At 52.6% G+C, this 27,343-nt stretch overlaps 1 protein-coding gene across 1 annotated transcript in view; it reads left to right on the forward strand.

Moving 5' to 3' along the window:
- DUOX1 (dual oxidase 1) overlaps positions 1-26,579 on the forward strand; it is a 35,400-nt gene extending 8,821 nt beyond the window's left edge. The window contains exons 12-33 of the mRNA XM_050797858.1: positions 1,056-1,231; positions 1,450-1,568; positions 2,151-2,288; positions 3,519-3,632; positions 4,343-4,542; positions 5,198-5,383; positions 7,770-7,995; positions 8,242-8,335; positions 8,613-8,788; positions 11,014-11,083; positions 11,509-11,634; positions 12,237-12,415; positions 12,692-12,922; positions 13,772-13,871; positions 14,320-14,369; positions 16,521-16,648; positions 21,847-22,000; positions 22,736-22,968; positions 23,218-23,376; positions 24,520-24,675; positions 24,778-24,906; positions 25,781-26,579. Coding sequence (XP_050653815.1) covers positions 1,056-1,231; positions 1,450-1,568; positions 2,151-2,288; positions 3,519-3,632; positions 4,343-4,542; positions 5,198-5,383; positions 7,770-7,995; positions 8,242-8,335; positions 8,613-8,788; positions 11,014-11,083; positions 11,509-11,634; positions 12,237-12,415; positions 12,692-12,922; positions 13,772-13,871; positions 14,320-14,369; positions 16,521-16,648; positions 21,847-22,000; positions 22,736-22,968; positions 23,218-23,376; positions 24,520-24,675; positions 24,778-24,906; positions 25,781-25,903 — 3,267 coding nt within the window. The 3' untranslated portion in view covers positions 25,904-26,579. The remainder of the gene's footprint in view (positions 1-1,055; positions 1,232-1,449; positions 1,569-2,150; positions 2,289-3,518; positions 3,633-4,342; positions 4,543-5,197; positions 5,384-7,769; positions 7,996-8,241; positions 8,336-8,612; positions 8,789-11,013; positions 11,084-11,508; positions 11,635-12,236; positions 12,416-12,691; positions 12,923-13,771; positions 13,872-14,319; positions 14,370-16,520; positions 16,649-21,846; positions 22,001-22,735; positions 22,969-23,217; positions 23,377-24,519; positions 24,676-24,777; positions 24,907-25,780) is intronic.
- The last annotated feature ends 764 nt before the right edge of the window (positions 26,580-27,343 follow it).

Here is a 27,343-nt window from a genome sequence, read left to right on the forward strand (position 1 = left end):
GCACCTAGTGGGAGGGGCAGGGCTTACCCAGGTCACTTTTCCCAATATTACATATCAGGATGAAGATTACCAGACCAGCAAGATTTGGCTTTGCACTCTGATTGTTCAGAGCCAGCAAGCATGTATTGAGCATCTATTGTTTGCCAGGCACTTAATAGGCACTATCTCATTTACTGTTCTCTCCACCCTCCTGAGTGGGTATAGAAGGTCCTTGACTTAGGAACAATCTGTGCTTTCTTGCACTGATGTTTAAGCTGCCTTTCAGGAGTCAGCTGTTACACCTTGAGCTATCACCTGGACTGGTGGCATGCCTGCTAGCCAAGAGACCAGACTGGGGCACCTTACCATCTTGACACAGCAGTGTTTCTACAATTGTGTGCCTACTCTATTGCATTTTGCCCTTACCATTTTATAAAATTATTGGAAAGTGGAGGTTTGAAAGGCCAATAAAGAAGTGATATGAGCATGGGGGCTCGTAAACTTTATAAAATCAATATATAGATAGGAATCACCAGGCATACCAAGAGTAGCAAATCTTTAGCTTCAAATGGGCCTCAGTGGAATTAAGCTGGTCAAGTGCTATTTACACTGTGGAGAAAAAAACTAAAGTAAAGGTCAGGTAATGCTGGTGATATGTTTTTGAAAACTGTCTCTAAAAGGCAATATATAATCAGGCATTTGATTAAAAAAAAATTTAGTTCTAAAGAATAGAAACCTTTTATAACACATCATTCTGCCATTCAACTTTTGCGCTTCTGGTTTTGTCCCTTCAACTTTCATACCTTTTCAAGAACAAGTTATGAATGGGGATTGGCTGGCTGTTTTATTACTTTCTAGAATAGGCAGCTGAATGTGTGAGAGGGTTCCCATAATGGAGTTCACTTATGTAAAGCACTCAGAGCAGTGCCTGGGGCATAATAAGCACTATAGAGGAGTGAGTTGCTGTTACTGACATTTATTATTATCATCCCTGGGGCTAATCCCTGCGAACCACCTCTTTGCCTGAGGGTGGGTGCCGTGTCCTTGCTGTTACTCCTGCCCCTTCTTGGTTCCAGGTACTGGAGGCCACAGCTGACCTGTACAAGCAGGACTTGTCCTGGCTGGAGCTGCTCCCTGGGGGACTCCTGGAGAGCCACCGGGACCCTGGACCCCTGTTCAGCACCATCGTTCTTGACCAATTTGTGCGACTGCGGGATGGTGACCGCTACTGGTTTGAGAACACCAGGAATGGGTAAGGCCTGCTAGGGTAAGGTAAGCTCTACCTCAGCCTGGGCCGCAGACCCTCTCCCTGGCCTTAGACAGCCCCCCTGCGCCCTTGATTCCAAGCCAGCCCACCGCCCCCTTCCCAACACCTCTGGGTCTCTTTTCTCACCTGGCTCCTTGGGTCTGGGGTTGCTGGAGGCCTGCATTCCCTTCCCATCCCAGTGACTTCTATTTTCTCCAACTTAGGCTGTTCTCCAAGAAGGAAATTGAAGAAATCCGAAATACCACCCTGCGGGACGTGCTGGTCGCTGTTATCAACGTTGACCCCGGTGCTCTGCAGCCCAGTGTCTTTGTCTGGCATAAAGGTGAGTGGCCAAGGGGTGACTGGAGGAGTGGTGGGTCTGGAGCCTCGTCCCTCTTCAGCTCTGGGCTTGGCTCAGTGTGGCTGAACGTCAACCTCTGTGCTCCAAGAGGGGAGTGAGCTGTGGTTCTGCCCTTGGGAACTCCAGGTGCCAGGGCCGCCACCTGCAGCTGTGTAGGGTCCCCTCTGCACAACTCCAGAAAGTACTGAGTGAGGGCAGAACCAAGACTCAGAGAGAGCTGGTGAGGAGGTTCACATTCGGCTGAGATGGAGCTAGGGCTGGGTATAATATTAGGAGGGCTCTGTGCGGTGAGGATATCCCAACTCTACAGCAGTGAGGGAAGAGTGTGTGTGTGTGTGTGTGTGTGTGTGTGTGTGTGTGTGTGTTTGTACATACACTTGTGTGTGTGAGGGAGAGATGGAGGTTGGGATTCATTTTTTACCCCACTTGTTACCCAAGGAAGCCCCTTCCCCTCAGCTACCCAGAGTGCCCCCACCCCCTTTCTGCCACCCTAACCTCCTCAGTGATCCTGTGCCAGCACCTGTGGCCCAGCACCCAGGACTCTGGCTTCCTCTGCCTCCCCAGGAGACCCCTGTCCGCAGCCAAGACAGCTCAGCACTGAAGGCCTGCCAGCCTGTGCTCCCTCCATTGTTCGTGACTATTTTGAGGGCAGTGGATTTGGCTTCGGGGTCACCATCGGGACCCTCTGCTGCTTCCCTTTGGGTAAAATGATGGACAGAGTGGAGTGGGGTGAGGGATACAAGCTAGGGGATGCAGTTTGGGTGGTTCCACTAATGACAACAAACCACGCAGAGCATGGTCCCTCTGGGTAGGAGAATGAAACACTAGAGGAGGAAGGGACAAGAGAAGTGTGACCTACAGAGAAGTCAGCTCCAGGGAGGATTGCCTCCCTGTTTTCCTGGGACTCCCCGCAGGGCCCAGCATTGGTCAGGAGCCAGGGGGAATCTGTAATCCACAGCTTTTTGCAGGCCTGGGCCTAGAGGACTGTCAGAGGCAAATCCCTGTTTAAGAACAAGGGCTAAGGCCCGGCGCGGTGGCTCACGCCTGTAATCCCAGCACTTTCAGAGGCCAAGGCAGGCGGATCGCCTGAGGTCGGGAGTTCGAGACCAGCCATGATCAACATGGAGAAACCCTGTCTCTACTAAAAATACAAAATTAGCTGGGCATGGTGGCGCATGCCTGTAATCCCAGCTACTCGGGAGGCTGAGGTAGGAGAATCAAGTGAATCCGGGAGGCAGAGGTTGCAGTGAGCTGAGATCACACCATTGCAGTTGCAATGAGCTGAGATTGCACCATTGCAGTCCAGCCTGGGCACAAGAGGGAAACTCTGTGAAGAAAAGAAAAGAACAGAAAAAAAAGAAAAGAAAAGGAGGAAAGGAGGAAAGGAGGGAGGGAAAGAAGGAAGGAAGGGAAAGAAAGAGAGAGAGGAAGGGAGGGAGGAACGGAGGGAGGGAGGGAAGAAGGGAGGGAAGGAGGGAGGAAAGGAAGAAGGAAGGGAGGGAGGGAGGGAGGAAGGAAGGTAGGAAGGAAGGGAGGGAGGAAGGGAGGAAGGGAAGGCTGGGGCAGATCTAGTCACTGGAGTGAGGCTTGGGGCTTAGTCTTTGGCAAGGCTGTGTGTGGGTCAACTAGCAGCCTGGTGGGGTGAGTCTAGGCTCTGACACAAAGACTCTGGACTTAGTCTCTGGCTAGTAAGGGACATGAGTGGTAGAATATGAGGAGGCAACGTGGGCATCTTAGATGCTACCCAAAGCTCCCCATGGGATACAGAGCAGCTTCCCCCAGGGACCTTCACAATTTGAAACAATTGAGCAAGCTGACCTAGGGGGTAGGGACAATAGGTGGTACTGCCAGGAAAGGAGCTGAGAAAGGAGCCGCTTCCAACCCCCCGAGCCACACCTCTCCCTGAGCGTCCTACTGCCTCTGCCCTCCCAGTGAGCCTGCTCAGTGCCTGGATTGTTGCCCGGCTCCGGATGAGAAATTTCAAGAGGCTCCAGGGCCAGGACCGCCAGAGCATCGTGTCTGAGAAACTCGTGGGAGGCATGGAAGGTAGGCCTAGGGCTGGCCAGGGTGGTGGTAGGGAGGACATGGCTCAGCACTACAGCTACCCACCTCCACCCCAGCAGCCTCAGGAAAAGGCCTCCCTTTTCTAGGACTGTAGGCAAGACCACAGTGGCATTAAGCAGAAGTTGGACCTGGAGTCCTGCAGCCTCCGGAGTTCCTCACGTGCAGGAGTCTTTGAACCCTGCCTAGATCTTACAGGGTTACTATGACTGACGATTCCCTGGGAACTGCTGATTTGTAGCATCTCACGCTGGAAGTCCAGGCAACAGAGAAGTGATTAATGAAGGTCCAGAGTCAGACTGGAATTGGAATCTTGGTTCCACCACCACTATGGGCTATAGGGCCTTAGGCAGATTTTTGAATCTCTCTAAACCTTTTTTTTTTTTTTCTTATCCATAAGATAGGAATAATAATAGCACCTACCTCACAGGTTTATAATGAAATGAAATAGTTCATGCAAAGCACTTGGTATAGTATTGAGCACTTAGAAAACATTCAGGAAATGATAGTTACTATTCTTTTCATGTGGCTACAGGCACAGCCAGGCTTTCAGGGAGGGAATGACCCTCAGTACCCCAGAAGGGGACAATGAACTGTGGAGGCCTCAATCTAATTTCAGCCCTGAGCTGGCCCTCTTCCTCCCAATGTACCTCTGGCGGATCCCAACTGACAAAGCCCTGTCTCTCTCCCCCCAGCTTTGGAATGGCAAGGCCGCAAGGAGCCCTGCCGGCCCGTGCTCGTGCACCTGCAGCCTGGGCAGATCCGTGTGGTAGACGGCAGGCTCACCATGCTCCGCACCATCCAGCTGCAGCCTCCACAGCAGGTCAACCTTGTCCTGTCCAGCAATCGTGGACGCCGCACTCTGCTGCTCAAGATCCCCAAGGAGTATGACCTGGTACTGCTCAGCTGGCACCTGGCTCCTTGTCCACAGCCAACGCCAGGGAGGCAGCCAGGGGGAGGGGAAGGAGCACGGGGCCAGGAGGCAGGAAATGGTAGTTACTGTGCAGGAGTCCGGCTTCTTGTTCCCCGGTGGAGTACCTGATAGAGAAACTTGGACACATTTATCCTGCTCCGGGCCTGCTGGATGACATAATCTCCATGGTTTCCACCTAACTCTTGCAACCACAGTCTGCCTCCTCCTTTTCTGAGGACAACCTGTCAGGTCCCAGCTGGGTGTCCTTGGAAGAAGCAAAGCCCTCTTCCCTGTCCTCTTATCTCAGGATGTAGTGAATTTTTAGAGATTTTGGAGGAGAGCTAAATCAGAGGCCTGGCCCATGATCCCCTCCATCCTCTGGCCTCCCTGCCCTCCTCTCCCTTCTCCAGTATGGAACAGAGGGAAGAATGTCCTTGTACACATGCCTTTAAATGCAAACTCTGCACCTATGAGCAAGTCACTTAACCCTACTGAGCCCCTTTCCTCTTCTGTAAAAGGAGATACAATATCTCTTTTGCAAGGTCACTCCAGTGGCCCCTCTGACATAATCCACATAAAGTGCCTAACCTCAAGAGGCCTTGGCAAATGGTTGCTTTTGCTCGGGCTGCCCCCTTAGGTGCTGCTGTTTAACTCGGAGGAAGAGCGGCAGGCGCTGGTGGAAAACCTCCGGGCAGCTCTGAAGGAGAGCGGGTTGAGCATCCAGGAGTGGGAGCTGCGGGAGCAGGAGCTGATGAGAGGAGCTGTGACGCGGGAGCAGCGGAGCCACCTCCTGGAGACCTTTTTCAGGCACCTTTTCTCCCAGGTGTGTACATGGGATCAGATCAATCCTTATGCTGTGGTGGCATCCTTACCTGTGTGAGGCCATGAGGTGAGTCCAGGGGAAGTCAGAGCCCAGAGTTCTCAGCTAATAATCAAGTTTATTGCAATTTTGGATGAATCACCAGACTTTATCATAAGGAGTTGCCCCGCCCCCATCTGAACCCCACCTCCAGCTACGAGGCTTCAGTGGGGGGATGCCCAGGAATGGGCTTCTCTGCATTTGTTGCTTATCGCTCTCCTCAGGGCTGCCCAGACTTTCCATCCTCGCTCATCTCAGCCTGCCCCAAAGGCTGCAGAGCCCCAGGGCAGTGTGGGCACCATGAGGGATATTGTTCACCCCTCCTTGGGGGAGTGCAGCTGCCAGAGCCCTCCATGGGGCATTGATGTCCACCTTGCAGGCTTCTGAGAGAGATTGGGAGGATATAGAGAAACAAGACAAAAATTCAGAGACTTGAGTCCACAGCTGGCACAAAAATAAAGGCAGCCTGGGAGCAGGGTAGTGGAGTGGAGAAACGTGGTAGATAAAGATAAATATGGTCAGGTGTGGTAGCTCACACCTGTAATCCTGGCACTTTGGGAGGCGAGGCAGGTGGATCACTTGAGGTCGGGGTCTGAGACCAGCCTGGCCAACATGGCAAAACCCCATCTCTACTAAAAATACAAAAATTAGCCAGGTGTGGTGGTGGGTGCCTGTAATCCCAGCTACTAGGAAGGCTGAGGCAGGAGAATCACTTAAACCTGGGAGGCAGAGGTTGCAGTGAGCCGAGATCACGCCACCGCACTCCAGCCTGGGCAACAGAGTGAGACTCCATCTCAATTAAAAGAAATATATATATACATATATATACACACACACACACACACACACACACACACACACACACACACAGAGCATGGTTCTCCCACTGAAGAAGCTTATCATCCCACTGGGAAGACAGAACGTGCACAGAAAGGAAGATAACTGGCAAAGAATGAAGGTTACAAAAGTGATTCAGGAAATCAGCGATCCAGGAGCTCAGAGAAGACAGTGAGCCTTCGGCATGCTGCGAGGTCATGATGGAGGTTATATTTGGCAAGGACTTAAAGTTGGAGAAGTTTTGGCTCAGAGGAAAGGAACAGGAGGGACTGAACAGAGGTCTCCATGGAAGAGCAAAAAAATTAATGTTTGAGGAGAAAGAGCAGGGTCATGTGGCTGGGGAGAGGATTCATGAAGGAAGCATCCATTGAACAGACATTTACTCTGTACCGGGAACATGATTTAAAGTCATTTGAGGACAAACAAGTTGAACTTGAATATGTACAAGAACAGAGGGACCCTCAGCTGGGTGACTTCTTACCAGAGCCCAGGCAGGACTGGGCGTCTTCACTCATTGAGGATCCACTGGGGTTATGGGAACTCCCTGTGCTGAGACATGAAGGGTGCTGATATATCCTGCGGGTAGCTGTCAGTGTCTCATATCTGCACAGTGATTTCAGCTTTCAGAACATTTTCAACACAACCACTTTCGTTGATTCTCACAGTAAACCTGTGAGATAAGTAGAGCAGATGAGGAAATGAATCCCAGGCAACCGAAGAGACTTGCCTGAGGTCATGCACCAAGCAGGTGACAGAGACAGGGACATGAACCCGGGTCTCTTGCCTTCAGCCCTAGGCTCTTTCCACTACAGCACCTTGTTTGAAGCTATAAGGTTTACCTCATGAAACCATCACCAGACTTGGAGTAGGCACCTCACTTGACAGGCAGGAAAGACAGGTACTGTGGCCCGTGGCCTGCCTGCTTCCTCACTGTCTGTTCTCTCATGCTGGGACAGCCCCTGGGTGGGCTGGGGATGGCCACAATGAGAATTGCCCTTTTCCAAGCCCAGCTTTTCCTCAACCCAGCAGACGCCTTGTCTTAGTTAAAACTATTTTATGTATAAATAAGAGAAACCCCAATAAGCTAGCATTGACAAAGGGTCAGTTGACTGAGAATACAGAGATGTCTCAGGAATTCCAAAGGGAGGACCTAGAAAAGGAAAGCTGTCAGCCAGTGAGGCCACGGCTCTCCTAGGCTGCCTCTGCCTTACTTGGTCTCTAAGTGGCTGAGCACTTGGAGGAAGAGAGTGGTCCACACTTTCTGAGCTTTCTTGTGCTCAGGTCAAGACAGACCTCACACTTCTTAATTCCAAGTGAGCTCCCTGTCCAGTCAGCTAAGGCAGAGAGTCAGGGTTCTGTAGAACAAACATGGCTTCAGGCACCATCATAGTGCCGCCTAGCAGAGGGGGTCCTGGGCAGACACCTCAAAAGGTGGCTCCTACAGGGCTCAGCTGAACTTCAAGTCAAGGAAGCCTTGTCTCCTCTCCCTCCCTCTGCTACTGCCCAAGTGCAGGTGCTGGACATCAACCAGGCCGACGCAGGGACCCTACCCCTGGACTCCTCCCAGAAGGTGCGGGAGGCCCTGACCTGTGAGCTGAGCAGGGCCGAGTTTGCCGAGTCCCTGGGCCTCAAACCCCAGGACATGTTTGTGGAGTCGATGTTCTCTCTGGCTGACAAGGATGGCAATGGCTACCTGTCCTTCCGAGAGTTCCTGGACATCCTGGTGGTCTTCATGAAAGGTGAGGGAGGAGGGAACGATAGGAGAGGCTGGACAGGGACTGGATCTGTTGGAGGTGGAGAAGCCCTGGGACCAGGTCTCCAGCCATGGCAGATGCCCAGGAGTGCCCAGGCAGAGGTCAGGAAGTAGAGCGACCCTTACTGTGTCCAGCAGTGGGTCATCACACTGGTGTGAGACCCCTTCTGGCCAGCCTGGGGGTTCAGGCAGGCAGGTGGGGGCTCTCCTTATGGAGTCCTCCCTCTCCCAGGCTCTCCTGAGGAAAAGTCTCGCCTTATGTTCCGCATGTACGACTTTGATGGGAATGGCCTCATTTCCAAGGATGAGTTCATCAGGATGCTGAGGTTGGTTCTCTGGGACAGCCAGGAGAATGGGCCAGGGCAGGGACGCCAGGGCAAAGAGGTGGGACCTGAAGGAGAGAGCAGAAGGGCCAAGGAAGGCAGAGGCCTCCTCCTTACCCATGTAACCAGAGGCTGTTCCAACTAGCAGGGGGTTTGGGATGTGGCCAGTCGGGGCCCCTCCATGTGGGCACAGACAGTTTGGTGCGATGGAGTCATTATGTCCTGTGTCTGGATCACAGGCCCCAGTCAGAGCCTGATGGTTCCTCTCCCCCAACCCCAGATCCTTCATCGAGATCTCCAACAACTGCCTGTCCAAGGCCCAGCTGGCTGAGGTGGTGGAGTCCATGTTCCGGGAGTCGGGATTCCAGGACAAGGAGGAGCTGACGTGGGAGGATTTTCACTTCATGCTGCGGGACCACAACAGCGAGCTCCGCTTCACGCAGCTCTGTGTCAAAGGTGGGGCAGCCTGGTAGGCAGCACTGACTCATTGGTTAGGCATAGTAGGCACAATGCCCACATACTTTTAGGAGTCCACAGAAATGTTTTAACTTCCATTAAAATCGGAAGGGAAAAAATGAATGTAGTGATATATAATAATGGATCCAATCTGGATTGTAGTTTTCTTTATATCAACATAATTATACAATATAATTTGAAAGTATTTTTATTTTTTATTATGGAGGAAAGGGCCCACAAAGGTGAAAGTGCCTAGGGTCAGCGAAAGTCATAATGCAGCTCTGCTGGTGGGGCGGGCAGGGTCAGGATAGGGTAGGGAATGGTGGTTGGAACTCTGCTTCCCCTGGCTCCCTGCCAAAGCCCCCTGTGCCTGGTGCCCAGGGTAGGGGGAGACTGTCTCCCTGTGACAGCCCTACCCAGGCCATACTCCCTTCAGCTGGGGTGTCTGGTTGTGGGGGTGGGGTGGTATCTCTTGGGGGTTTTTTTGCCGCTATATCTTCTGGCTGAGTGCTTAGTAAATGTTTGCTGTGTACATGAAGACCCGGTTCTGTTGTCCTTCCCCCTACTTCCTGCCCCACCTATGTCTGATTCAAGTGGGTGGGGGCTAGAGTTAGAGTGAGGAAGGGGCAAGCAGCAGGCAGGAGGGTCTGTCTGTGGCCTGCTCTGAGCTGTTATGGTATCTTCTCATCTTAGAACTCTCACTGGGGCATGTTGAGACCAAACCAAGCCCCTCCCAGAATTATGAGAAGGGGTAGGCTGAGCAGCCTCCACAGGGAAGAGGAGCAAGTTAGACAAGACACAGATGAGCCTCTGGTCAGGGCTTCCCCCTGGGAGTAAGGAGAGCTGGAAGAGAGGGAAGCCAGCACTCCTGATTCTGCAGCTTTTTACCTTTCCCAGGCAGCCAGGGCAGCAGGCACCTGAGCCTGAGGGCAGGGACAAGGAAGGTACATGGAAGGGAGCCCACACCACAGAGTCCCAGGGACATCCAACACCTGGGATTGAGGGTAAGACCAGGCTTGGGGATTGAGGAAGATTAGCACTGAGTATTGTTTTCTTTCAATTGTTGTTGAGTCCAGATTTTTTTTTTTTTTGAAAGATTTTAAAACTAAAGAAAAGGAAAAAAGGGCCAGGTGCAATAGCTCACGCCTGTAATCCCAGCACTTTGGGAGGCCAAAGCGGGAGGATCACTTGAGGTCAGGAGTTCAAGACCAGCCTGGCCAACATGATGAAACCCCATCTCTATAAAAAAAAAAAAAAATACAAAAATTACCCAGGTGTGGTGGCACACACCTGTAGTCTTAAGTACTTCAGAGGCTGAGGCACAAGAATCGCTTGAACCAGGAGGCAGAGGTTGCAGTGAGCAAAGATTGTGCCACTGCACTCCAACCTGGGCAACAGAGATTCTGTCTCAAAAAAAGAGATGTTCCTTCACTTTTCACCTATTTGTTACCATTTCACCACATTTGTTACCATTTCACCACATTTGTTACCATTTTACCACATTTGCTGTTTGTGGAACATTTGAGAGTACAGGCATTAACACTTTGTTTAAAACATTCTGATTTAATTTTAATATAGTTCAGCTTACTTTCTTTTGACCTCAGCTATAGACCAGGGTCATCCTCAGGCTTGGTTCAGCACTTGGAAGAAACCCAGAGATTCCCAGGCCTCCTGTAAGAACTTGGCTTTGCAGCTTAGTCCTGCCCTGCCTTCAGTGCTCAGCCTAGACAGGAACAATGGGGTGACTCCTGGGAGAGCTTTTCTCCTGCATAGTTTATGATGAACATTTTCAAACGCAGAAAAGTAAAACAACTGCAGTATGATCTCCCGTATACCTACCACCTAGATTCTACATGTAACTCTTGGAGGTTTTAAGCTGGAGGATCTGAAGCCGAATATTGATAGCAGAGCAGGCTCAGAGGGCAGGTTATATACAGTTCCTGAACTCTACCCCATAGTCCCAGAAGTGGGACTGATGAGAGACACTCTTTAGGGAAGGCTGCCTGACCAACTTTCTTTCAGGCCTTCTCCCTGCCCACCTATGGCTGGGTCCAGCTCCCACTGGGGACAAGGGCTGAGGCTGGGGCACCCAAAGGCAGGGCCTCCATCGGTCTGGGACTGTCTCCTGTGTCTGAACATGGGATGGTAGGAGTGCTGTCCATTTGAGCCAGGCCCTCCTGGGCTCTGGACCCTGAGCTGCTCCCTAGCCCGGCTCTGCTTTGCAGGGGTGGAGGTGCCTGAAGTCATCAAGGACCTCTGCCGGCGAGCCTCCTACATCAGCCAGGAGATGATCTGGTGAGCCCCCATCTGGGAATGTCGGAGCGGGGAGTTGGGGAGTTGCCATTTCTCTCCCCTGAATGGTTGGGATCAGGGCCACTGCTAGCCCATGCAGCACCTTCAAACAAATTAGAAAAAGGCACCCCTTTCTCTAGGCAGACACAGCCCTGTGCCGGAGCAAGCAGAAAGCCTGCTGGATTTCCGCTCTCAGTTACGGCCTGGCCCAGATGCCCTTGTGAAGGGTAAAGGCATATGCAACAGCCTTAGTGAGGACCCCCAAGATCTGACTCATTCTGTCTGTAGGTGTCTGTGGAAATCCTGCTATCCCCTTGCTGACAGCTCTGATCCTTCCTCAGCAGAATGGGTTTGGCGGCAGACCAGGACAGCAGAGGAATGAGTGGTTGAGATGGCCAGCATCCTATCTCTTACCATTCTTGTCGTAGTCCCTCTCCCAGAGTGAGTGCCCACTGTTCCCACGGCGACATAGAGACGGAGTTGACACCTCAGAGACTGCAGTGCCCCACGGACACAGACCCTCCCCAGGAGATTCGGCGGAGGTTTGGCAAGAAGTACGTCTGCTCTTCCCCTTAAGCCAGGCAGTGCATCCATTCCTTCAGCTTACAAACATCCTTTCCTTGGTACCAGGCACTGTGCTAAACATCGTGGATAGAGGCAGGGTGAATAGTCCTTGCCCAAGAACATCACAATCTAAGGAGATAGTCTGCTACACTGATCATTTCAATGTCCCACTGATGACTGTTCGAATAGTGGGAAGAGCGAGGGCCTTTGGAACTCAAGGAAGCACTCACCTCTGCCAGGGAGGTCAGAGATGCCTTCATGGAAGAGGTGTCCTTTGAGTCTCTAGTAAAGGCTGAATATGGGTGCTGGGTGGGAGGTGGGAGCGACAGACTGGAAGGAGAGAGACTGAGTGTGAAAGAACATGGGTAGATGGAGTGCATCCCCTGGGAAGATATGACCACTCCGGGCCATCCCTCCACTGCCAGCTTGCTTATGCAATGTGATATAGCCTGATACGGTGAGGTCTAAATCCTACTTCCACAAGGCTCACTCGGCTTCCCTCGCTTCTGGGCAGCTCCCCTCCGTGAAGCGGGGCCCCACTAGCGTTGGGTCCGATGGTAGGTGCCAAGGGCTAAGGCTTCCTGTCTCCCAGGGTAACGTCATTCCAGCCCTTGCTGTTCACTGAGGCGCACCGAGAGAAGTTCCAACGCAGCCGTCTCCACCAGACGGTGCAACAGTTCAAGCGCTTCATTGAGAACTACCGGCGCCACATCGGCTGCGTGGCTGTGTTCTACGCCATCGCTGGGGGGCTTTTCCTGGAGAGGGCCTACTGTGAGTGACTTCACTTACCACAAGCCCTTTCCCTAGGCTTGCAATGAGTGATCGCCCTGGGGGTGGGGCCTACTGTGAGTGACCGACAGCCCCGGGGCGAGGCCTGCGGTAAGTGCCAGCCCTGGGTGGGGTAAGTGGAGCCTGTTTGAGTGAAGACTGTGAAGGGGAGGCCTGTTGTGAGTGGCAGCCGGCCAGGGCCTACCGCTGATGACCTCCCTAACCAGCTCGCTCTCCTCTGCACTGCCCCTCGCTTGCCTGCCTGGGCCCCCTCCACAGACTACGCCTTTGCCGCACACCACACGGGCATCACGGACACCACCCGCGTGGGAATCATCCTGTCGCGGGGCACGGCAGCCAGCATCTCCTTCATGTTCTCCTACATCCTGCTCACCATGTGCCGCAACCTCATCACCTTCCTGCGAGAAACCTTCCTCAACCGCTACGTGCCCTTCGACGCCGCTGTGGACTTTCATCGCCTCATTGCCTCCACCGCCATCGTCCTCACAGGCAAGGCCTGGGTGTCCTGGGGAGGCTCTCCAGGGCCTCCAGTCCCCGCTGGCTTCCCCTCCTCTGAGAGACCCCCTCTCTGCTGGCACTCACCTTTAACGTCCTTCTCCATCAGGATGGAGTTGGCCTGGGCCAGGGTGTGAAGTAAGCCCGGGAGCCTGTCACTGGTCACTGCCAAGTGCCTCTTCCCACACTTTCCAGGGCACCTCAGCAGCCTCAGCTGACAAGTTCCTAACACCCCGGAATGAGTGTGCATAATGTGTCATTTCTCCCAATTTTTATGTTTTAAAGCATGACTCTATGAGAGACAGCAAAGGAGGGAACTTCTAATGCTAGAATTCCAGACTCACATGGTTGTGTGCATGGTGTGTCTCTGGGGTGTTGGGGAGGGCCAGGAGATTGTTTAGAGGTCAGAAGTCCGGGCCAGCATGGTGGCTCATGCCTGTAACCCCAGCACTTTGGGAAGCCGAGGCAGGTAGATCATTTGAGGTCAGGAGTTCGAGACCAGCCTGGCCAGCATGGTGAAACCCCGTCTCTACTAAAAATACAAAAATTAGCTGGGTGTGGTGGCGCATGCCGGTAATCCCAGCTACTCAGGAGGCTGAGGCGGGAGAATCGCTTGAACCTGGGAGGCAGAGGTTGCAGTGAGCTGAGATTACACCATTGCACTCCAGCCTGGGTGACAGAGCGAGACTCCATCTAAAAAAAAAAAAAAAAAGGTCAGAGGTCGAGACTCCTAGGTGCTTCTTCAGGCCCCCCACTCTGGCCAGCGTCCTCCACCTTGGGCTGAATGAGTGAGCACCCACCCTGGGCTGCCCCAAGCTCACCACACGGTCTGCTCTTCCTTAGTCTTACACAGTGTGGGCCATGTGGTGAATGTGTACCTGTTCTCCATCAGCCCCCTCAGCGTCCTCTCCTGCCTCTTTCCTGGCCTCTTCCATGATGATGGGTAAGTGTGAGTGTGTGCGTGTGTGTGTGTGTGTGTGTGTGTAATGGGGAGGATTCCTTTTGGGTGGAAAGAAACAAATTCTCTGGCTCCAGAGCAGAGTGTCACCTTCTGGGTTACAGGACAGAGAGTGACCAGCTTGAGCCCCTAATGCTAAGTCAGCAGGAGAGACTGGTGTCTGAGTTGGGGTGCCTCCCCTGAAGGGTCCCATCTGGAAGACCCAGAGATCTCCTTTTATTAGCTAGGCGTGGTGGTGTGTGCCTGTAACCCAGCTACTGGGGAGGCTGAGGTAGGAGAATGGCTTGAACCCAGGAGGTGGAGGTTGCAGTGAGCCGAAATCATGCCACTGCACTCCAACCTGGGTGACAGAGCAAGACTCTGCCTCAAAAAAAAAAAAAACAAAAAAAGAGATCTCCTCTCAAGGTCTCTCTTTGCTGTCCCTTCCACACAGGTCTGAGTTCCCCCAGAAGTATTACTGGTGGTTCTTCCAGACCGTACCAGGTGAGAACTCTCCTTGATCCATGAATTTCTGGACCTGACTGTGAGCTCAAGGCTCTGGGTTCTCTGCACCCCAGAGCAGCCCAGGTTCACTCACTCAGCTCTTCTGGTGACCCAGGCTCTGCCCTCTGGCCTGACGACACTACTTGGTGGCAAGAGACTTAGGCTACTCTGCATTCCAGTCCTCCTCCCAGGAGCTCAGCTGGATTCCTGCTCCTACTTTGGGCTATTTCCTCCTCTAGTAGGGTTAGTGGGAGAAATATCTCCTACTCTGGACTAGTTCCAGTGGAATACGAGTGGCTACCTCTTCCCCCAATACACACACATACCATAACAGTAGCTTTGAGGAGTACTGTGCCCCAGCTGCATGGGGGAGGGAGCGGGCTCTTTGTCAAGTCAGACAGAGGTGCCTACCCAGTATGCCTTGAAAAGAGCGCTTGGGGGATATTCCTAACTCCCTATAATCACCCATCTTAGAGCTATTAGCTGTGAATCTATTCAAACTCTCCTGAACCTATTTATGTTTTCACTCTGTTCTTTCCTTGAAGTAACACAATTTCTATACTGGCTTCTCTCTGTGAAACACGGCATGGGTGTTTTTTTTTTAATCCTAAAATGATCTGCTTTGAACTTCAGAGGGTGCTTGCTAATTCCTGCACACTGAGATTTAGTGGATAAGGCTGTGTTTATGCTCTCCTCTCCCTTTAGGACTTTACAGGCTTTGGTTAGATCCCTTCTTAACCTTTACTTTTTTATACTTCAGGGCTCTAATCTTCTTAACTTCTGCCTCTCTCCTCCTTGATCACTTGAGGGACCATTCTCTGTCCTCTCTATCTTGCCCTGGCTCCAGTATTATCCCCCTGTATACCCATGGCCTGGATCCCCTGGGAGAGGAGGGGCCTCCCACCAACTCTGGGTTGTATTTGGGGACCCTGGTGATGAGCAGGGACAGTGTGGTCCTGCCCAGTCACTAACAGTGCCAGTGCTCATGTTGTGTGCTGTGGCAGCCAATGAAGAGTGGTGCAGGGGACAAGGACCAAACCTCGACTCGATGAGGGCAGGGCCTGCTATTTCCATTGTTTGGCCCAGAGGGCCCACAGTGGACACGCTGTGCATCCATTCATTCAGCACAATTTTATTTATTTATTTATTTATTTATTTATTTATTTATTTTTATTTATTTATTTTTTTGAGACGGAGTCTCACTCTGTCGCCCGGGCTGGAGTGCAGTGGCCCGATCTCAGCTCACGGCAAGCTCCGCCTCCCAGGTTTACGCCATTCTCCTGACTCAGCCTCCCGAGTAGCTGAGACTACTGGTGAGGTGGCGGGTGCCCGGCTAGTTTTTTTTTTTTTTTTTTTTGTATTTTTTAGTAGAGACAGGGTTTCACCGTGTTAGCCAGGATGGTCTCGATCTCCTGACCTCGTGATCCACCCGTCTCGGCCTCCCAAAGTGCTGGGATTACAGGCTAGAGCCACCGTGCCCGGCCCAGCACAATTTTATATAGGGCCCACGGTGTGCCAGGCCCCTGCACTAGGCACTAGGATTCAGTGGCAAACTAGCTTAGCCTGTTCCTTGTTCTTGAGAACCTGAGAGTCAGGAAAGTGACAGACAAAAAACAAATAATGACATGGGTGAAAGATTGGCTGGGTGTGGTGGCTCACACCTGTAATCCAAGCACTTTGGGAGGCCAAGGTGGGTGGATCACCTGAGGCCAGGAGTTCAAGACGAACCTGGCCAACATGGCAAAACCCTGTGTCTACTAAAAATAAAAAAAAATTACAGGCATGGTGGTGCACACCTGTAGTCCCAGCTACTCAGGAGGCTGAGGCAGAAGAATCATTTGAACCTAGGAGGCAGAGGTTGCAGTGAGCCAACATTGCACCAATGCACTCCAGCCTGGGTGACAGAGTGAGACTCCATCTCAAAAAAAAAAAAAAAAAAATCATGGTGACAAAGGCTATGAAAAGTGAATAATGTCTGCTGAAATGAAAGGTACCTGTGATCAGTGGTGTAGGGGAGAGAACCAGAGGAGAATGCTGGGACATTCTTACCCCAACTTGGGCAGTGGAGTGGAAAGGGGACCTTGGAAGCCCCAGAACAGTCCCCTTTCAAGGCACTGATCCTCCACCTTCCATCCTGTGTTCACGTTGCAGGCCTCACAGGGGTTGTGCTGCTCCTGGTCCTGGCCATCATGTATGTCTTCGCCTCCCACCACTTCCGCCGCCGCAGTTTCCGGGGCTTCTGGCTGACCCACCACCTCTACATCCTGCTCTACGTCCTGGTGAGGGCTTTTGGCTGTGAGCCAGGCCAGGAGGGTATGGGCAGGACATTTCCAGGGAAGCAAGGAGGGCTGGGACATTCGTTCTATTTCAAGTTATTTGAAGCATCTTCTTCACTTCTCAACATCTCTCTTTGAAGGTGGAGATGATAGTACAGGGCTCTCCAGTAGGATGACCCCAATATGCAGCGCTTGGAAGGTCGGCTCCCTGGGACAGGTTTTGCAGTAGCAGCCCTGCCAGACTGATCTCCATTCCTCGTAGACACTTCCACATCACTTCTGCCCAGCTAGTCTTTCCCCACTTTGGGTGGCTGGTTTTGGCTCCTGGGTGGACTACCTGCACCCAAGAGAGCATCATCCTTTTTGAAGAAACTTATCTTAAATGGGTTCTGCCACTTTTGTTCTGATCCTGTTTTTTGGGGTATTAGTCACACCCGCTAAGTGACACCTGTACAGTATATAAGCTTGTTCAAAATGACTTCAGTTGGATTGTTGATCAAATGAAAAAAAAAAATTTTTTTTTTTTTTTGAGACAGAGTCTCGCCCTGTCACTCAGGCTGGAGTGCAATGGCATGATCTCGGCTCACTGCAACCTCCGCCTTCCGGGTTCAAGCAATCCTCCTGCCTCAGCTTCCCGAGTAGCTGGGACTACAGGCACGCACCACCACGCCCAACTAATTTTTGTATCTAATAGAGACGGAGTTTCACCATGTTGGCCAGGCTGGTCTTGACCTCCTGACCTTGTGATCCGCCCGCCTCAGCCTCCCAAAGCTCTGGGATTACAGGTGTGAGCCACCGCACCAGGCCGATCAAATGGATTTTTAAGACTCTACCTATCCCCTTTCCTTCTCCTTAACCTTGGCTCCTGCCTCTCTCTCTCTCCTTGTTGTCTCCCTTCTCATGTTCCCTTCACCCTCCCCTGGGTTTCTCATTGGCTGCTTAGCTGGTTAGTTCTCGGGCTGATTCTGTGTCCCTGTGTTGTGGCTCTGCTTGTCTGCCTTCCTCATGAACAGAGGCATTTCCCCAAAGGGTATTCTGAGGGCCTCACTTAGAAGCTAAACCAAGTCCCAAGGCTCCAGCTCTTCCCTGCAGCAGAACTGCACACAGGGCTCTCCTTTGTGCCAAGACAAAGAGACACTGCACCATGGCCTCGGTCAGGTTGGCTCCTGCTGTCTGACCTGCCTTCTCTCAGGTGCAGTTCTGTCTTCACTGACAGATAGGAGGGTCTGTTTCATCTTGCCTGTGGCTCAGCATTTCACAGTTCTGAAGATGACGCTTCCTAGAACTGATGATGTGTATTTCCTAAGAAACATCTCTTTCTTGGGAAGCTGTGACTAATTTACCCTCTCTCCTCCGCTTCCTAATAATGAATGGAGCCCTAGCATTCTCGGCTACTGCTTCTGTTGGGGGTGGAAATGATGTTCTTGTTCCTGGTGATATAGCAGCTACTTTGAACCAGATGAGAGATCCAGAAGAGTGGCCAGGAGGGCTCCCTAAGACCCAGAGCCCTTTCTGATTTGTCCTGGGGTATAGGCATCACTAGGATTCCAAGCCACTCTTCCTGCCAGCAGGAAAGTCAGGGGCTTGAAGGGTGTGGCCGGGCGTGGTGGCTCACATCTGTAATCCCAGCACTTTGGGATGCCAAGGCGGGTGGATCACCTGAGGCCAGGAACTCAAGACCAGCCTGGCCAACATGGCGAAACCTCATCTCTACTAAAAATACAAAAAGTAGCTGAGTGTGGTGGCACATGCCTATAGTCGCAGCTACTCAGGAGGCTGAGGCATGAATCGCTTGAACCCAGGAGGCGAAGGTTGCAGTGAGCCGAGATCTTGCCATTACACTCTAGCCTGGGCGACAGATGGAGACCCCGTTTAAAAAAAGGAAAAAAGAAAAAAGGAAAAAAGAAAGGTGGAGGCCTCTATGCTAGGCTGTCCTCGCCAGCAGTTTGGGACAATCTCATCTCAGGGAGATCAGGGCAAAAGCACCCTCTTTGTTCCCACTTGTCCCAGGTGTGACCACTTGACTTCAAGCAGAAAGAGAAATTACAAGTAAAGGACCCCAGGATAGACTAGACCCTGGGGAAGGATGGCCAGGCTTCTGATCCAGGCAGGAGAGGGCAGGGCTAGCACATCAGAGGCTGAGCTGGCTGAGCCGCCACCCCATCCCACCAGCCAACAAGGAATCTGCAGCAGCTTTGTGGTTTAAAAGGAAAGCCAGCACAAAATAGGGTGTAGAAACAGAGCAGCATGACGTCACCCTACCTTTGTGCTCAGCCTGTTTGGATGCTCAGAAAGCCTTGAGGGTGGGTGTGGGCTCCATAATGAAACAGTGAACTTGGGGAAGGAAGAGCCAGTTCAAAGAAGAGCTCAGAGAGGTTTAAGTTAGTCTTGTAGGGAAAGGTTCAAGAATCCAGCCGGGCGCGGTGGCTCACGCCTGTAATCCCAGCACTTTGGGAGGCCGAGGCGGGCGGATCACAAGGTCAGGAGATCGAGACCACGGTGAAACCCCGTCTCTACTAAAAATACAAAAAATTAGCCGGGCGCGGTTGTGGGCGCCTGTAGTCCCAGCTACTCGGGAGGCTGAGGCAGGAGAATGGTGGGAACCCGGGAGGCGGAGCTTGCAGTGAGCCGAGATCGCGCCACTGCACTCCAGCCTGGGCGACAGAGCAAGACTCCGTCTCAAAAAAAAAAAAAAAAAAAAAAAAAAAAAAGAATCCAGGAAGACTTAGCTGGGGGAAGAGAACTCCTGAATGCAAACCAGAGTTCAGTTTAAAAGCTATCTGTTGGCCGGGTGCTATGGCTCATGCCTGTAATCCCAGCACTTTGGGAGGCCGAGGAGGGTGGATTGCCTGAGATCAGGAGTTGGAGACCAGTTTGGCCAAAATGGTGAAACCTCCTCTATAGAAAAATTAGCCTGGCATGGTGGCATGCGCCTGTAATCCCAGCTACTAGGGAGGCTGAGGCAGGGGAGGTGCTTGAACCAGGGAGGTGGATATTGCAGTGAGCCAAGATCACACCACTGCACTCCAGCCTGGGTGACAGTGAGACTCCATCTCAAAAAAAAAAAAAAAAGAGAGAGAAAAAAAACTAAAAAACAAAAAAGAAACTATCTGTTGAGGGTCTAGTAGGTCCTAGCTCTCTGTAGGGCCCAGCAACAGAAGGGAGACTCTAATCCCTTCCTTAGCAATTTAGGATTCGCTGTGACAAAAAGTGGCATATGCATGAAGTGATCAAAATGAACACTTGATAAAGGATTAATTGCTGAGTGGAGTGTTCCAAACAGTAAGTTATAGGAGTTCATTGAAGGGAGTTTCACTTGGGCTAAATTGGCTAGGGAAGACTTTGAGGAGAAGATTGGACTTGGGCCAAGAGTCTGGGAGAGATAAGCTAAGCTTTGACAGGGCAGAGTGGAAAATGAAGAGCAATCCAGGTAAAAGGAAGGGCATGAACACAGGCAGAAGTGGAAATGGTGATAGGATATTCAGGAGACAGAGGGGACAGGCCTGGCTGTGGATGGCCATAGGGCATTAGATGGTGGCAGGACATGCTGCTGGTGATCATGCGGTGGTGGCAGTTGAAACTGAGGGGCTGTGGCTCAGCTGAGAGGCCACACCACATGGCAGAGCATAGAAATGAGCAGAGGGTGACAAAACCAGGCTTGGGCAACACCCATGACTGGGGGTGGCAGAAGGAATGAAGCCAGTGGAGGAGATGGAAAGCGAATGGCCCAAAGTGGGAGAACCAGTAGAGCATTGTCGCAGAAGCGGCGAGAAGGAGGTGGTCACTAGTGCCTCAGGCTTCCAAGAGTAGGAGCCAACGTGGCCTGAAAGGATACCTTGAAGTTTAGCCATTTGTGGGGCTGCTGGGCCCTCAGTGGGAAGGTCCTAAGGAGAGGTGGAGGCAGAAGTCAGACTGAGCCAGACTCAGGAGCAAGCAAGTGGGAACGATGTGGCCAAGTAGTGTCTGACCATGTTAGACAAACTTATTAGGGAAAGGACCAGAGCTGGATGATACTGGTCAGTTAGTACATGGAAAAGGGAGACAACTTAGGTATTCTTATCCTGAAAAAGGAGAGGATAACTGGGGAAGCGCCTTTCCCCAACAGTTATTGAGTGCCTATCATATGCCAGGCAGAAACTGCTAGGAGCTTATAATGGCAACAGTCCCTACCCCTTCAGTCCTGTGGGGAAAACGACAGTAAACATGTAAATGAATGAGCAAGCAAAAGTACTGTTGGCCGGGTGCGGTGGCTCACGCCTGTAATCCCAGCACTTTGGGAGGCTGAGGTGGGCGGATCATTTGAGGTCAGGAGTTCGAGACCAGCCTGGCCAACATGGTGAAACCCCATCTCTACTAAAAATACAAAAATTATCCGGGTATGGTGGCGGGTGCCTATAATCCCAGTTACTCGGGAGGCTGAGCCAGGAGAATCTCTTGAGCCTGGGAGGTGGAGGTTGCAGTGAGCCAAGATCATGCCATTGCACTCCAGCCTGGGTGACAGAACGAGACTCTGTCCCCCCGACTCCACAAAAACGAAAGTACTGTGGATGACAATGCATGCACTAAGAGAGTTAACAGGCAGATATGGTAGAGAGGACTGAGGGGAGGCCTGAGGAGGTGATGTTTCTACTGAGACCTGAAAAATGAGATGGAGCAAGCCATGGGAAGAACCAGGAGAAGGGCATTCCAGGTAGGAGATGCAAAGGTCCTGAAGCAGAAAGGACTTGCCATGTTTGAGGAACAGGGAGGGGAGAATGGCTGGCAGGCAGAAGTCAGAGTACTTGCGAGGCCTTGTAGTGCAATAGGAAGGCCACCAAAGCTTTTAAAGCTGGGGATGAACAGGATAAAATGAACTTTTAAAAGTCACACTGGCTGCCTTGAAGAGACAGGAATTATAGTGAGGCAAGACCAGTGGAAAACTTCCTTCCACTGGAAGGCTCCTGCATGAGTCCAGGTGACAGGTGACATCACTTGGTCTAAGGTGGTGTCAGGGAGCTAGAAAACACTCTCATTCCTCATGGAATGCTACGGAGGATGGAGTTGGGAATGGTGAGGTTTTGCAACCTAGAAGGAGCATGGTACATGGTGAGGTGGGGGCTGGATATGCCAGCGGGGAAGGATGCAGGGTCTGAGGCCTGAGCTGGCCCCATACTCTGCTGTGGGTGTCGCTAGGTCTCAGCAGAGCTCTTTCTTCCATCCAGCTCATCATCCATGGTAGCTTTGCTCTGATCCAGCTGCCCCGTTTCCACATCTTCTTCCTGGTCCCGGCAATCATCTATGGGGGTGACAAGCTGGTGAGCCTGAGCCGGAAGAAGGTGGAGATCAGCGTGGTGAAGGCGGAGCTGCTGCCCTCAGGTACTAGCCTGGCAGGAGATCAGTTTGGTGGCACTGAGGGAACTGACGAGGCAGAGTCTAGACCACACAGTCTTCTGTTCGGGCCCAGTGGAGTTGGCAGGGGCCTTGGGTGGCAGGGACAAAGGAGCTGGTAGGGGCCAGGCGCAGTGGCTCACGCCTGTCATCCCAGCACTTTGGGAGGCCAAGGCAGGTGGATCACGAGGTCAAGAGATTGAGACCATCCTGGCCCACATAGTGAAACCCTGTCTCTACTACAAAAAAAAAAAAAAAAATACAAAAATTAGCTGGGTGTGGTGGTGCACACCTGTAGTCCCAGCTACTTGGGAGGCTGAGGCAGGAGAATCAGTTGAACCCGAGAGGCTGAGATCGCACTGCTGCACTCCAGCCTGGCGACAGAGCAAGATGCAAGACTCCAGGAAAAAAAAAGGGAAGGAAGGAAGGGAGGGAAGGAGGGAGGGAGGAAGGAAGGAAGGAAGGAAAGAAGGAAGAGCTGTTTGCCAGAGGACCTGAGCCTCTCTCATCACAGAGAGCAGAGAAGCTCAGGACAGGCTGCCCCTTGCCCAGCTGACCCTCAGCCCCAGTGCTGCCTGGCCCTCCACAGGGTGAGCTTCTGATGGGGGAGGCCTCCCTTGTCATATTCCAGAAGCAGAGCTGAGGCTGGGGTGGGGAGCTCTCTGGAGGCCACATTGTTGCTGGTTTCAGGGCAGCAGCCTCTCACCCACTGTCCCTCCCCAGGAGTGACCCACCTGCAGTTCCAGCGGCCCCAGGGCTTTGAGTACAAGTCAGGGCAGTGGGTGCGGATCGCTTGCCTGGCTCTGGGGACCACCGAGTACCACCCCTTCACACTGACCTCTGCACCCCATGAGGACACGCTCAGCCTGCACATCCGGGCGGCAGGGCCCTGGACCACTCGCCTCAGGGAGATCTACTCAGCCCCGACGGGTGACAGATGTGCCAGATACCCAAAGGTACCAGACCCAGGGCCAGATGTGCCACATGCTTCCATATCCCCTTTGAAGGCCTTGGTCCGCCAGCACTAGACTCCCCGCTCTGTTCCTCCCCTCTGTGCATCTAGAGACTGGTTGTTCCAGATAATACCACAAACCCTCCTCTTCCCCTCACTCCATATACGTATCTGCCTTTCCCTTTCTCTCATTTCTGGCTTCCAATCTCCGGTGGTGGCCAAGCTTAACTCAAACCCACGCCCCTCCCTACAGCTGTACCTTGATGGACCATTTGGAGAGGGCCACCAGGAGTGGCATAAGTTTGAGGTGTCAGTGCTAGTGGGAGGGGGCATTGGGGTCACCCCTTTTGCCTCCATCCTCAAAGACCTGGTCTTCAAGTCATCTGTCAGCTGCCAAGTGTGCTGTAAGAAGGTGAGTGCCCCCTCTTCCCACCAACCCATGGCCCCTTCTTCCTTGTCATGGTACCCATCTGTGCCTTTCTCCTCTGCCTTTGTTCTTGGCTTCCCTGAACTGGGCAGGTACAAGTTGGTTTGAAACCTGGGGTTGGTGGTGGGTGGGGTGGTATCAAAATATCCCTAGACCCTGAAGGACAGAACTGGTTTGCAGATGCCTCCAGGATCCTGCCTGGTTTACAAAGACTCCTTCCCTCAGTTAGGGGTGCTCCACATAGGATTTGCTTCTGGGAGTTCCTCCAGGCAAGGTTGGAGGGGGTAAAAAAACCCATTCCTTCTTACAGAGGATCCCAGCACTTGCAGCCTTATTGGGCTGGGAGAGGGAAGGGCATGTTGGGTGGGGCACAAGTGGAACTGGCTCAGCTCTCAAGAGGAAGAGAAGGAGTGGTGGCAAGGCAGGGCTGGTGGGCCAGGTTGGCCCCAGCAACAAACCCTCAGATCCTCACACGGGTCCTTTCACACCAGCCTGGACCTGGTGGCAGGTCCCTGCTCGTTTCTCTGGGCCTGGCAGGTGAGTCAGGGGTGCTGGAATGCGCAGGGCAGAAGCCCAGCCCATGTGCTGTCAGCATTCAGAGGGTGACAGCTCCCCTGCTCTCCTCTGCCCTCTGCTTCTTAACTACACACCCCACTTTACCCCTCTCAGAAGCTGCAGAGGGCTCCCCGCAGGGCAGCTTCCACCCGCTGGTCTCTCTTTGAGCCCATTCCCATCTGCCCAGGCAGCTGCTGGGTCTCCCTGAAGCTGCTCTGTGAAATGCCCTTTAGCCACTAGGTGCCTGGCAGCCTGAGCAGGAACCACTGGAGGGAGCTGTAGGACAGGCTGAGCATGAGAGCTGCTTCCCACCCCAAAGACCTTCACCTCCCCATCACCAAGGGACCTTTCCCATGGCCCTGGGGTCTCTCACTTCCACCTCTCTGGGCCCTGGGCCAACTCCATCTCTGGCCTTAGAGCCTGGCCCTGTGGCCCATACACTCCCTCTCCCCCGGCTGTCTAGGGAAGGGCACAAGCTGGCTGAGGTCAGAAGAGTTCCGTTGGTATGGACACCCCTGGGATGTAGGGAGGCTGAGCTGAGCTGGGTCCTGAGCTCCAGCCATGTGTCCCCAGATCTACTTCATCTGGGTGACGCGGACCCAGCGTCAGTTTGAGTGGCTGGCTGATATCATCCGAGAGGTGGAGGAGAACGACCACCAGGACCTGGTGTCTGTGCACATCTACATCACCCAGCTGGCTGAGAAGTTCGACCTCAGGACCACCATGCTGGTATGTCAGGGCCCACCAGGAGGGTATGTGGGCCACTGTCTGAGGTAGGAGTTGATCCTAGCCGTGCGTGGCTGAACTTTGTTCCACCCTTCCCTACCATAGTACATCTGTGAACGGCACTTCCAGAAGGTTCTGAACCGGAGTCTATTCACAGGACTGCGTTCCATCACCCACTTTGGCCGCCCCCCTTTTGAGTCCTTCTTCAACTCCCTGCAGGAGGTCCACCCCCAGGTCAGTCCAATCCATATCCAGGTTCACTTCCTCTTTATCATTTGGGGTCTGAGCAAAGCTCCCAAACCTGCCCCATCAAGGAAGAAACTGACTGCTGATGAGAACCCATCCCCTGGGAGATTGGTGGGGTAACGGAATGGAAAGGATAGGTGGGGGTCACTCTTAGGTGCTAAGGAAGGAGGCGGGCAATAGGGACTTGCCATCTCTGAAGCCATGATGTATTGTCCAGAAGGAAGAGCTCAATCATTGAGCTAGTCCTCGTCATAAACTCAGGGCTACCCTCACCAATACTGAGTCAGTCCTCACCCTGGACACTGACAGAACCTTTACCGTGAGCACTGGGCTAGTCACTACTCACAAATACTGGGCTAGCCCTCCATGAGACGCTGAGCTGTTCTTCAGCTTTAACACTGGTTAACCCAACCCCTATTAGCAATGTTGATCTAGCACCTAGCAAAATTCCACTAGACTTATAAACACTGAGCCAGCCCTCACCATGCAAACCATCAGGAGCCCTGCTGGCTTCCTTTTTTTTTTTTTTTTTTTTTTTTTTTTAAAAGAATGGGTATTGCTCTGTTGCCCAGGCTGGAATGCAGTGGTGCAGTACCAGTTCATTGTAACCTCCAATTCCTTGGTGCAAGCAATCCTCCTGCCTCAGCCTCCCAAGTAGCTGGGACTACAGGAGTGTACCACTATGCCTGGCTAATTTAAAAAAAAAAAAAAAATTAGAACGGATCTTGATATGTTGCCCAGGTTGGTCTTGAACTGGGGAGTTACCCCTTCCTGTGAACACTGAGTTATTCCTGCCTCTGAACACTGAGCTACCTCTGCCTCTGAGCAATGAGCTAGCCTTCACTTATTCCTCCTGCAACAGGTCCGGAAGATCGGGGTGTTTAGCTGTGGCCCCCCTGGCATGACCAAGAATGTGGAAAAGGCTTGTCAGCTCATCAACAGGCAGGACCGGACTCACTTCTCCCACCATTATGAGAACTTCTAGGCCCCTGCCCAGGGGTTCTGCCCACTGCCCAGTTGAGCAGAGGTTTGGGCCCACAGCTCACCTCTGTTCTTCCTATTTCTGGCTGCCTCAGCCTTCTCTCATTTCTCACCTCCCAACCTTGTTCCAGGTGGCCATGGTCAGTCACCAGGTATGGGCTCAGGGACCTCCAGGCCTAGGATGTGTCTCAGCCTGGAGAAATGGTGGGGGAGGGGGGACATGTCTAGGGTCTAGAGTGAGAAGTAGGGGAGCTACTGGTTTGGGGCAAAGTAAAACCTCTGTTTCCAAACTTCAGAAACAAATCTCAAAAGACAAACTGACCCGACAAGTACCGTGTGTGTGCAGGTCTGTATGTGTGTTGGGGTGGCGAGTGTAAGGATGCACTGGGAGCATGGATGCTGGCATCTTAGAACCCTCCCTACTCCCAGACCTCCTCCTCTTCTGGGGTCCCCACTGTCAGAAGGGCTGGCAATTGCCTTGCAGGAGGTAGAGGCTGGACCCATGGCCAGCCATTTACGGAAACTCACTCAGCACCACAGTTTAACACGACGACTGATTTCACCCAAGGTTTTAAGCACGTTCTTTCATCAGACCCTGGCCCAATACCTATGTATGCAATGCTCCTCAGCCCTCTTCTCCCTGCTCCAGTAGTCTCCCTTACAAATAATTCACTTTTCTGTGTTCAGGGTTTCTTTATTCTGCCCTAGAAACGGATGGGGCATGGGGAGAGGAAGCCACTCACCCAGCCAGCTCACCAGGCTGACCCAGACATCTCTCAAGCTGGCCAGTGTCCTGAGTAAAGGAGCTGGCCCAAGGTAAAGCGCCCCAGCTAGAGATCCCTTCCCCAGCCCAGGGGTGTCCTTCTTGACAGAGGGTCTGTCAGCCACTAGTGTGAGGCCTGGTGAGCCTGCTCAGGAGGGGCAGAGAGGGTGTGGAAGCCTCTGGAGGAGGTGGGCTGGGTAAGAGAACGCGGGAGGGGCAGACTCAGCTGGAGCCTGTAGGGAGCCAGAGCAATCTGGCTTTTTCCAGGACCTCAGTGACTCCCAGCCCTTCTCTGAGCAAAGGGAGAGTTGGGCACCCGTGCCTACATGGCTCTTCCAGGCAGTGAGATGAGGGCAAGGAGACAAATGAACACATCACCCAACCTCTCTGGCCTGTTTTCCCATCTGCAAAATGGCTGGATGCTCTCCTAGTCGTCTTAAAGACAGGACAACCCTCTGAGGGATTTTTTTTTTTTTTTTTTTTTTTTTTGGAGACAAGAGTTTGCTCTTGTTGCCCAAGAGCAACGGCACGATCTCGGCTCACCGCAACCTCTGCCTCCCGAGTTCAAGCGATTTCTCCTGCCTCAGCCTCCCGAGTAGCTGGGATTACAAGCATGCACCACCAGGTCCGGATAATTTTGTATTTTTAGTAGAGACTGGGTTTCTCCATGTTGGTCAGGCT

This window comes from Macaca thibetana, chromosome 7 (assembly GCF_024542745.1).
Source record: "Macaca thibetana thibetana isolate TM-01 chromosome 7, ASM2454274v1, whole genome shotgun sequence".
NCBI lineage: Eukaryota > Metazoa > Chordata > Mammalia > Primates > Cercopithecidae > Macaca > Macaca thibetana.